Here is a 12,794-nt window from a genome sequence, read left to right on the forward strand (position 1 = left end):
AGCAAATCATTAAACAACTACAGACTTTAATTTTAGGAATATGTTTGTATGTTTAAACCTGCATGTCATATATCTCACTTGACTGAAGTGTACCATATATTTTACATTAAACTCGTGTGAAAATTTTAATCGTATTTTAAATTATGAATGATCAAATTAAAATTTTATCAATGAATAAAAGAGGCCTTTATAGTTCTTTTTTAACATAAATGACTGAAGAAGGCATGGCTCAGTGGTTCAGGCATTTGACCCATGACCGGAAGAGCTTGGGTTTGACTCCCACCATCAGCTCAGCCTAGTCTGGCTACCATGGTGTGACCTTGGGCAAGTATTTTACTCTACTTGCCTCAGGCTCAATATAACATTCATTGTGTTGCAGGGCTATCATGCACCTTATCAAATCAAAGTACAGTGTAGGACTGTTATATAAATATGCCATCACAACATACCTTTCCTACATAGTCATTAGCATCCCCTTCTAGGAAAACATGGACCCCCTTTGCCAGGAAGGCACAGAAACTTTGACCGCCTGCCCCAGTCAAATGGATGCGGATGCTGTTATCTGGCAAGCCTTCCTCTATCGTTTTCCTGGATGGAAACATAATGAATATTTTATAATAGAAGAAAAATCATACTGTAAAATTAAGAAGATTTAAGAAGGCCATCGAGAGCACCACACTATATAAGAACAGAAAAATGTTCATAAATAAAACATTATTGAAAAAGCTGTGAGAAACAAACTAATGAAAATAATCATGTTAGCCGCATTCATAATTACAAATTAAGTTAAGTGCCCATAACTCAATTTTTGTCATGAAAATTTTGAATTTACAGAAGTCAAAAAAGTTGCCAGATCATAATTAACTTGTAATTTGACAGTCCAAGTAAGGAATTTTAACTCTGTCAAGTAGAACCTAATTCTCACTTACCAGTTAAAGAATAAGAAATGTCACAAACTATTTTGACCTATTACTGTACAAAGCTCAACTATTTCATGAAACTATAACTTGTAGTACTTGTTGCCTGCCATAGCTTAACAAATGATTGGCAATATATTCACTGCCTGCCACAACTTAACAACCATTCCATATCTAAACAAATGATTAGCAACATGTTCACTCCATGCCATACATTATCAAATGATAGGCAATATTTCACTGCAATGTCTTAAGCAATATTTCACTGCAATGTCTCATCTCTATGATATCTACAGTTACAAATGAAATGTTATGCGTGAGACAATGAAATGAGACTAGCTGCTTACCTTGATATGTAGTAGCTGAGGGTTGCACCAAATGTGCGGTCCTCATTCGTAATTTTCATATAGATGTCAACCTGCTTCTGTCGGCCATCAATAACATCACGTGCCTTCTCGAGCAATATATTATCCTGCAGACAAAAATTTATTATAAGCTCAATACTAAAATTTTACTTAATTATACTCAGTACACAATTACACTTAATTATTCTCAGTACACAATTACACTTAATTATCCTCAGTACTCTATTATACTTACTTATCCTCAGTATACAATTATACTTAATTATCCTCAGTACACATTTTTACTTACTTATCCTCAATACACAATTATACTTAATTATCCTCAGTACACTATTATACTTACGTATCCTCAGTATACAATTATACTTTATTATCCTCAGTACATATTTTTACTTACTTATCCTCAGTACACAATTAAACTTAATTATCCTTAGTTCACAATTATCCTTACTTATCCTCAATACACAATTACACTTAATTATCCTCAGTACACAATTACACTTAATTATCCTCAGTACACAATTATACTTGCTTATCCTCAGTACACAATTATACTTGCTTATACTCGGTACACAATTATACTTACTTATGCTAAATACACAATTATACTTAATTATCCTAAGTACACAATTATACTTAGCTATCCTCAGTATACAATTATACTTAATTATCCTCAGTACACTATTATACTTACTTATCCTCAGTACACAATTAAACTTAATTATACTTAGTTCACAATTATACTTGCTTATCCTCAGTACACAATAATACTTGTTTATACTCAGTACACAATTATACTTACTTATCCTCAATACACAATTATATTTAATTATCCTCAGTACACAATTATACTTAATTATCCTCAGTACACAATTATACTTACTTATCCTCAATACACTATTATACTTATCCTCAGTATACAAATATACTTTATTATCCTCAGTACACATTTTTACTTACTTATCCTCAGTACACAATTATATTTAATTATATTCAGCACACATGTATGCTTAAATTGTATATACACCAGAATGAATGTAAATAATGTTATTTTAATACTGGAACTGAAATTTAGTCAATGTTTATTATGCTAGAGATATTTAATTCTAACAACTTATTTAGCATAGGCTGGATATAAGATGTTTGCATCATGAAGTCTATGAGCTGATGAAATCTGAGAACCTGCAAGAAAATGTGTTTGGCTTGATAATCACATTGCAAGTGGCAACAATTCCAATTCTGCCATAACTGAAAGGATAATGCTGGGAGAATGGTCTCAAGGATTTTATTTCTGTTCTTATTTTTTGTTGTTAAAAATTGATCTGCATGAAAATTCACTCATCCAAGAAAAATTATTACCTGTTTGGGTTTGACGGGTTTGGGAACATATTATTCATCATCTTTATTAATGTTTAAACTTTTTTCCTTGATTAACAAAGTACAGCACTTTCTGTATATGCTGGCCTTCAAGGGAGACAAATCATATAAACAAACATATGAAGGAACACATTGCTTTTGTTTTTCTATCATCTCTAGATTTCCTTGTAGTGAATTATTTCAGATTATGCATGTGTAAACAGCATATTTAACATACCAGCCTCTTTTCTAGTTCAAACATTTGTGCCACACTGCCACCAACAATGTTTGTGTTAGGTCGCAGGTCAAGAGCATTTCTCAGCATGGAGGTAAAGTCCAACAGTTTGGCCTTTGGGTTTTTGGGGTCTGGGCAGAACCGTAGCTTGTCTGTCCGTCCAATCAGATCCTGGAACTTTCTTATGCCAAGACTGGCCATTATTTCTCTGATCTATAACAGAAGAAAATAACAAAACCCTTGAATATGGTGATCAAAAAACATGCAGAAATACAATCAATCATATCAACAAAGACAAAACAATGGACAGCTACCAAAGGCTTGAATAGGGCTAGGGCTTATTTTGCTGCCAATTGCATATGTTATGAAAACAATGGTTTCAAAGTTGTTCTATTTTTGTATTTCACCTACATTTGATTGCACATCAACATCATATGTCCAGTAATGAAATGACTTAGGCCAAGATACTTTCTATCACAGTTGGTCAGTTTTAGGATGTGTTTTGTTCTGTATAAATCAATTGTTTTTATGGTTAAGTAGTTGTAAGTAATGGCTTCCATATGTGAAAGAAGATCATAATTATCTGCAAGGGGTTTAAACCAAGATACAGTCTGTCAAATTTGGTCAAAATTCTGTCAAGTACGTATGTCTGTATGCATACTGGTACATCTGTATAGATTAGGTTTAATGGCACATCAGCACAACCCAGATTATATGATTCCAGACAAATTTAGGTATTCTAATAAGGCATTTAACACAAAAGTGAAAAATGGGTCAAATACTTCAAATACAAAAATTAAGTCAGTTCTTTTTGTAAATCACACTATTAACAAAGTCAAAGCGAAGACCATCTCAGCATGAACATCATCACCAGATGTATCCCAGAACAAGAAATGGTTGCCTCCATTACTTACAACAGGCAGGACAACACATCAGGTCGATTCTATGGTCCTGAGTTTACAAAAGGCAAAGTGTACCAACTATATTTTTAGAAAAAGTTGGTTGCCCTCAAACATGCCAAGAAGATGTTTGGAAAATGTTTTAGTAAAGAACCATATTTGTAAGTGGATCAGCATAATTTGTATAAATCTGACAAGAATTTATGCCAAGGTGCTTTCTATAAAATTGCCAAAGATGAATTCTGGTTTTTAGGAGGATGTCATTTTTATATTTTTAAGTAACAGTGGCCATATTTAATAGCAAATCTGCATTACTATTTAAAATTTCAAAGCCCTTCATGACAGAATGGTTTACGTCGAATTTGATCAAATTCTGTTTATAATGGTTTATGATACATCATTATTTGTTCAGTGGCTTTCAAGACGAAGTCATTTAAAAACTTTAAAGGCCATTCTGCAAGGATGATATCATCTGTCAGATCTGGTCAGGTTCTGCCAAGTAGTTGTAAATTAGTCATTTAAAGGTGTCTCTGTTTTTGTAGTAGTTGTTATATTTGATGGCATATTGGCATAATTTGTTATATTTAATGGCATACTGCCATAAGCTGTTATATTTAATGGCATAATGACAATCTGTTTTATTTTATGACATATTGGCATAATGTTATATTTTATGAAGATTGGCATAATTTGTTATTTGATGGCATAATCTCTTATATTTGATGTCATACTCGCATGTCTGTTATATTTGATGCCACAGTGGTATCATGTTATATTTTATGGCATACTGGCATAATCTGTTTTATTTAATTGCATAATAGCATCATCTCATTTATTTAATTGCATACTGGCAAAATTCATTATATTTGATGGCAGATTTAAATAATTTGCTATATTTTATAGCATATTGGCATAATTTGTTTTATCTGATGGCATAGTGGCATAATCTATTATATTTGATGGCAAACTGGCATAATTTACTATATTTGGCATAATTTGCTATATTTTATTGCATAATGGCATAATTTGTTATATTTGATCATATACTTGCTTAATTTATTATCTCTGATGGCATATTTTTATATTTGATGGCATACTGACATACTTTGCCATATTTGATGGCAGATTTACATAATATGCTATGTTTTATGGCATAATGGCATAATTTGCTGTATTTGATTGTATACTTGCATAATTTGTTATATCTAATGGCATACAGGCATATTCTGTTATATATGACCTACTGGCATTATTTGTTATTTGACTGCAGATTCGCATAATTTGTTATATATGAAAATGTACTGGCATGATTTCCTAAATCTGATGGGTTATTAGCATAATTTGTCCAACACTGACAGTGTTTCATGCCAGGATGCTTTGTTTCAATTTGATCAAATTATGTTTAGGGCTGTTCCAGTAAAACATATATCCCCCCCGGAGACGGCACTTCAAACAAACTTTTGTAGGAGGTTGTGTTTCGAACTATTTTAATTCTGACAGTGGAAGGTTGGTTAGGAAAATCACTTCTGTTGTGGGTTGTGCTAACAAAATGAGAAATCGCTGGTGGGTTTGTCAGAAAAAAAAAAGAAAAAAAACCCGAATATATATTTAAAATCGCATCTACCCCCCTCCTAGCGGTCTAACGTGAATAAAACATTGGGTCAGAAAATGATGCCAGTACACGCGAGTGCACGTACTTTGTACGAATTCGCGTACTTTTAAAGCAGTGATACGCGTTCAGCAAATTATGTCAATGCCGCGGATATAAAAAATGTTCTTTGCGCAGTATGCAATTTTTATTAAACTTTTAACTTTAACTTAAAAAGTGCATTTCACGACGTAATTCGCGCTGCAGCAGCTGTCTCACAATGCTTGATGCGACATCCAGATATCAGGATACTTCGGTTCGACATGAATGGCTGTTAAACGAAATTTGATTTGTTCATTGGCCCTGGAACAGGCATTTTATGGAGTTTTAGCCTTACTTTCATCGTGGAAGTTTTACAAATGTGTGTTTCCAATAAGGGCCACACAGGAAACCAAAATGGTTGAATCACAACACGGTTTGTCTTCAGAAAACGTTTTTCAGTCGGCAAATACTGACTGGTGATAGCTATGATGACAATGAATTTCATGTATATCGGTCTGTTGAACATTGGAAAAATGTCACTGGAAATACCAGTGTGTGATTTTGAGCCCAAAATTAATGTTGAGTGCGAGGCCGATGTAGGATGGAGAATATGCCAGTTATATTTATTAAATATACCCATGTCTAAACAAGCATACTATGGGAATGTTGGACTTAAAACCCCAATACAGCATTATGGAAGTGAAAAATCTGGCATAAGAGGCAGCAAAACACTGATTCAAGGAAGTGAATCTTTGGCAGGGTTCATGTTAGTGAAAACTGACGGAGGTCTCGGAAACGCTTAAAATCACGCGTATCTGGACGCCAATTTTTTTTTATTTAGGCGGGCGGTAAAATTCAAATACTTGCCAGTCCTGCTTCAGTCACCTGCATAGTGGAAAAATGTGTTGATCAGTTAGCTGTGATGATATTTACAATGACAGAATTTAGTGGTTGAAAGCCCCCCCACCCCCGTCGTCACCATTATAAGAGTACATCAAAAGAACATGCTGCAATAGCTAAGCGGCGCGATCAAAGGCTTTGACTGGCAGCTGGGTGGGAAAATCTACTGATATTTACAGTGCTTGAATTTAGAGGCAGAAATACCCAGAGATGTACATGTGGTCATTTATAACAGTACATCAAATAAACAACTTTAGCTTTCATTCTAGTGTTCACTTCCGAGTGTAACGGAATAAGCAGTGCACATGACCTCGGAATCATGACAATGTTGAGACATAGACTTGAATGAGTATTTTGGGGTTCAACGGCAAACTGATGAAGATTGTGAGATTCAGGACAGGGCTACAGTTGCTAGAACTGATAATTTGAAAGGGATAGTAGCCAAGTGTAAGAAAGTGTGTGATGCCTAGCTTAGTGCTTTGAATAAGACCTTCCTTGGATTGAAAAAATTCAGACTCACTCTGATGGACAAGCAAGAGCTATGTCAGTGTTTTAAAGAATGTAGAAATTAAACTCTAAACCAAAATTGGAGCCATGGACTCTTAGTTTTAAAATCCTAACGAGACCTCTGGTTCAAAACTTTTCTTTCTGGGACAGAGATATCCAAGAGAGAATACCCATGGGGCCATATATGTGAGATGTTGAAAATTGCACAACAATAAAGAACAGTAACTTGTTCAAGCTAGTTATGCATATGTGTTTCAGACAGCAGGCAATGAAAGGAGTTCACAGCACAGAATAATATTTGTACATTGAGGAGGAGGATCATATTAAATTCAGAAACAATTAACAGATTAATGCTCATAAGGAACATCAGAGAATCCCCATACAACATAATTAAGTGTGTGTAGATCTCAAGTTGGCAGAACCACTGAGCAACAAAAGAATAAAAAGACAAACTTTTGTATCATATGCAGATGTATGACCAAATGATGTACATGCTCTCTATGTGCAAAAATTAAATGACATTAAACATAAGAGACTGACTGATCTGTGTAAACTCAAAGCAAGATGGATAAAATTTGACCTGTTTATGTTCGGTTCTTCCATATATATAGATCATGGTGGTATTTTCTGCAGACCTTTTGTCACTTAGTTCCAAGCCATCATTTGGTATTTGTATTGCAAAATGGATAACTAAAAAAGTATATTATCTAGTATAATACATTTTTAAGCAGTATCATTAACTGATGATGAAACTGATGAAAAAATACTTGATGTCATTCTGATATATGGATTTTTTACTACACTACTAATCTGTTCATCCTGATTCTTTTCTTTTTTTTACCAAATCCTTTAGTCTTACTGGTACCGGTGCTTTTAATAAAATTGTAACTTCTATTTTCTTGCAATCTAAATATTTATAATGATGTGTTATTGTCAAAAGGTAAAATGTGCTTACAGTTGTAAAATCTAAAACTATTAATTAGCAAGGGATTAAAGTAAAAAGTGGACAGAAGTTATTGCCATATTACAGTGCTGTTAGAAACAACAGAATAGTTGTACAAGATGTATTTTGCACAAAGTTGTAGAACTAGTGCTCGTATTGTCACCACATATTCTACTTAAATAATTATATCATTATTTCTGTATATTCCTATCAGTATTTTCCCAGTGGTAGTAATTTTCTGATCTGATGTTCATTTCTTGTGCAATTTTTACACATCAAGACTTCTTACCGTATCATTGAAAAACAATGTAATCTGCACCAAATTTAGTTGTTTGAGAAGAAATTAATTTTTTTAACCCAAAAATCACTGAAGCTACAAGTTCTTGCATTAAAGTCTCACATTAAATAACATTTGAAGTAGCCACGATAGTAGTTTAGGATGCAACTGTACCAATTTCACCTTTGGTATATCCAAATCTTGAATGTGATGGAGGAAAATAGCTCCAAAATAAACACATCAATATTAGAACCTGTTCATTGACTATGAATCAAGTATCCGAGTCCAACAGAATTGCTAGAAATTTTTGAATTCTTTTGACAACATCATAATTAGCTGTCAAATATGGAGTAAGCCTATAGTCTTTATGCCATCCCAACCATGACCCCACCACAACCACGTGACCATGCCCAATGACCTCACAGTAATAATCGCTATACAACTAGAGATGACATCTCTTCGAGAATTTTGATTTCAGTAGAGCTGTAACAGAGTGGAACAGTAAGAAAGAGTGACAGATATTTAAGTGTTAGGGAGATATTTAACAATGGCTATTCCCACCACCACCACTTCCTCATTGGAGATCACACACACACAAAACTTGGAGTACATCCTGAAATCCTGGCAGCATCCCTGCAGAGGAGATAACTTGACTATTCATTTTTATTGGTCTCTGGTTATCCCATGGTATTTCTGTTACTTGAACATTATCTTACAGTGTGTCCATTCAGCATGGTCGAAAAAGGCTTACAATCACTGAGTTGTTCAAGGACTCCCATTACTACAGATGTGAAAGAACGAGAACCATACTATAAATCAGTGAAGATAAAATAGAGTATATATGTGTTTGACTGTCCCTGATTGGTTGATAATGAAAGTAAGATTTTAGTAAAAACAATCTTTTGAGAGCTTGTCCTACTTGTAACTGAAAAAAGTGAGGGACATTGTTTTATTAACATAATTTCCATCCCTTTACAGACCTGAGTTTGGACGACTCATTACTGAAATCAGCAGCTGACTCTTTGGTGCAGTATTGAAAGCACACATTTCAAATTTGTATAGATCCAGAAAATGGTGCGGCTGTTATGGGTTTTTTTCTTCACAAAAGCTGTCATCATAGATGTGTCTATACTGATATAAATTTGATCATGAGCACTCAAAATTTTAAGTTACTAAATTTTAATATTGTGGTGTCTGCACAAATTTACAGTGGGAACTGAATTAGTGCAGAGTCCTGAACTCTTGAGTTTTGTGCAGAAATATGGAATCCAAGCAGAATATATCCAGAAATGTAGAGGTTTTTAATCTTGAATTTAGTCTCCCCATTGTATTTCACACTGATATGCATATTTACAGAACATTTGTATAGTAGTAGGAAAAGTAAGTGAGAAATTTAGATACATATCATAAACAAGACAAACAGTATGAGGGGGGACAAGATCATAAGAACAGGCTGGAATGGAGAAGTATAATAAAAACAATAATGAGTAGAAGTGTGCCTCCTTTTTTATGTGTGCAACATTATTTTCTTAGCTTCAGTAAGAAATTTCATCAAAAGGAAGACAATAAAGGGTGTACAGTTAACTAAACCAATATGAATTTAGTTATTTAAAAGCTGTATCAAATTGATTTTAACCTTCTGGTCTGTTTCTGTCCATTCTGGTGATATGTCCACTGAATCAGTATGGTTGATAAAAATATTTGGCAAATTTAAAAAATTAAAAATCTTTTGGCAGATTATGATTATACCCTATTTCTGCCTGAGAGATGTGAATAATTTTATTTCTTGGTTTGTTTATTGTAGTTGTTGCTCAATTCAAATGCATCATTGAAAAACATTGATGCATTCTCATACTTTTTTTCAAATATTTATTACAGATGCGTATCATCACATATTGGTGAATATAGCTTGAATAAGTTATAACAGTTCTAGTTGGAACAATGAACATTGTTAAGAGAAAATTTAAGTGAGATAAAATGTAAACTTTTTGGCAGTGTGTGATGCAGGATTGCTCAAGACTTTTCCATCTCATATGCTCACCATGAAAAATCCATTTGCACCAACTGATGATGACTTTTAGGTAACTGTCAGAAAGGTATAATTGACGATATTCTATAGTCTACAAAAATTACTTAAGTCAAAAGTTGTAAACTCGTACAGCTGTAGCAAAAATGATTGACTAGTACCTTTTCTGCTGTTGCTACAGTTGATTAGTTGGTTGATTCAGTGTGGTTTGATTTTGGGTTTTTTGGTGATTGTTTTACAGTATACTAGGTGGAGGAAGGACCCAGAAAGACCACCAACCTAAACTGGTTGATCTGTAACACAAACTCACTCTGTGAGATGCTTAAGTGATGTAAAAGCAGTCACCTTATTACACTTGGGCACATGGAGCCTCTGTTGATTTGACATTTATCTCCAACAGCTGAAGTCATTTAGACATGAGCTCTTAGGGTTTCAGTAGATCAGTGTGGCCTTACACTATTTTCAGATGAAGAGAATCTATATATGGCAGCCAGTTTTACTGCTATTGAAAATCCAAGTCCTTTTGAGACACCAAACACCACTTATGTAGAACCACTGACCTTCCACAAGTAAATGGCAACATTTTCATTAGCACACTGGAGCCAAGTAATCACATGACAAGCATCTTGTACCACTGCCATGGAAGCCCCTCATATCAGTATCACAAGACAAGCATCTTATACCACTCTGCCATGAAAGTCCCTCAGGCCATAGGTATAAGTCTCATATGAAAGACTAGAAGTGGGAGATAGAACCTGTGACAACTGGATTGAAAGTGCATAATGTTACTGCTAGGCCATCAGTGATGATGATGCTGTTGACAATGCAGTTAACTGCAATGACATTGATTTTATGAGTGCTCTGGGAAAAATGATTCCTTGACTTTCATCCATTTTTTTAAATCTATGATATAAAAATGTTTGACTTGATATATTTTGTTATAACTTTATATTAGTCTTGCAACAAGGCGTAAAAATAAAATAAGACATCGGTAACTGACAAAGATGTTCTTACAAGAAATTATATAGTGTAAAAGTAGACAAATGATGCAACATCACTTCCACAGGCATCATTGTTGTTTTTTTCTCTGACAAATCATAAAAGTTTACCAAAACATTTATTGGAAAAAATAATAACAATGAATCATAGAATCTGACCACACATTTAAAGCAATACAAGATTTAACTATTATTCTAATCAAAAGCAGCATGCCTGAGAACAAAGAAAAATAGCAAGACATATTGATCACTTTAGGAAACACAGAGTTTAGTAAGGATACAATTCATGATTTCTGTATTAGAATGGAAATATCTATTATAAAGTCTGTATTCATGGAAGTTAAATTAGTAGGTATTAAGGGACTGCTCAATGACATCTACAAATAATAAGCCACCATCAAAATCTGTGATTTCACAGTATCAGAGACATACTTGGCTGACAGGAAAACAAACAAAAGGACGAAAGACTGATTATAATGAATGAATATAAATAAAAATATGCAGTAGATTATATGATGTATATGAATTCAGTAGATTACCTCCAGCCAGCTGTCATTTAAATCGCTTCTGTCCCCAACCCAATATTAAAATCGCTTCTACCGCCCACTAACCCATAGCCAGAAATTATGTTAAAAAATATACTTCTGTAGGGGGCAGTGATTCTTGATTAAAACACATCTGACGGTGGATCATAATTTTTTTAAATTGCTTCTGTTGTGGGTTGGTTGAATTTGAAAGTGCCTTCCCCCTGGGGGGTATATGTTTTACTGGAACAGCCCTTAGCAGTTTTGTTGAATCATTTCAAGGTTTTTCTATTTTTAGCAACAGTGTCCATATTTGATGGCAGATCAACTTCATTTGTAGATGGTATGTCTTCAGAATATAAATCTCAATTAAAATTGTGACATCTTCATTACATATTGCTAGAAGATGTTGAAATTTAAACTTCAACAACATATTTATTACAATGTGTACTATATTTGATTCTGATCAATCCATTTATTTGGAACCATTCAGAAATTATGGGTTCTTCATTGCAAGAATATATCTTGCACTGTGCATAATCGTTGAATTAGAATTCCACCAAGATGTTATCAGTATCCAACTTGGCATATAAGGTACACATTTCTGTTCATGTTTACTTTTACAAGTTTCACTTCACTCACCTCCTCAGCCACAAAGAAAAGGTAGTTTATGACATGCTCAGGTTTCCCAGCAAACTTCTTCCTTAGTTCTGGGTCCTACATAAGAGTAAGAAATCAAGTGAAAAACTGATGAATGAAGGATATAATTAGTGTATTGAATAAAATTAAACCATCAATTGTTTTAAAAGATAATCCATATACACTCAAACAATCAGACATGCAAATTAAAACTTATTCACAACAACACAAAAAATTTCAACACAAAATTCAGCTGAAATAATAACTTTGCAGTGAGATTATTTTAAATTAAAGCAAACATTTCAAATTCATGAAATGTTTATTCAACAACCCTCAAGTGGACTGATTTCCACTTCCATGTCATATTCTGATTGTTTTGTTTATTATTTTATTTATCATAAGATGAGTGCTTCATTTATTATTACACCACAATGTCTCAGACACTAAGCTTGCCTGACTATAAAGTGTGATGGTTCACTAAGGGTCTGACACCTTAGCCAATTTTACTTCAGAAGATGTATAAATTCAGTCTCTTTTAACTTCACTGTCCTTCACCAAAGTTTAATGAAATTTTTACT

The 12,794-nt window shown here is 33.7% G+C and overlaps 1 protein-coding gene across 4 annotated transcripts in view; it reads right to left on the reverse strand.

Annotated features, from left to right (window-relative positions):
- Nucleotides 1–12,794, reverse strand: part of LOC149786526 (uncharacterized) — a 222,868-nt gene that overhangs the window by 56,045 nt on the left and 154,029 nt on the right. For all 4 annotated transcript variants that reach the window (XM_089977028.1, XM_089977029.1, XM_089977030.1 and 1 more), the window contains 4 exons: nucleotides 12,220–12,294; nucleotides 2,877–3,086; nucleotides 1,265–1,389; nucleotides 450–588 (listed from right to left, as the gene is read on the reverse strand). In XM_089977028.1, the coding sequence (XP_089833154.1) occupies nucleotides 450–588; nucleotides 1,265–1,389; nucleotides 2,877–3,086; nucleotides 12,220–12,294 (549 nt within the window). The remainder of the gene's footprint in view (nucleotides 1–449; nucleotides 589–1,264; nucleotides 1,390–2,876; nucleotides 3,087–12,219; nucleotides 12,295–12,794) is intronic.

The sequence above is a fragment of the Sinohyriopsis cumingii genome, chromosome 12, assembly GCF_028554795.1.
Source record: "Sinohyriopsis cumingii isolate HCF-2022 chromosome 12, ASM2855479v2, whole genome shotgun sequence".
Classification (NCBI taxonomy): Eukaryota; Metazoa; Mollusca; class Bivalvia; order Unionida; family Unionidae; genus Sinohyriopsis; species Sinohyriopsis cumingii.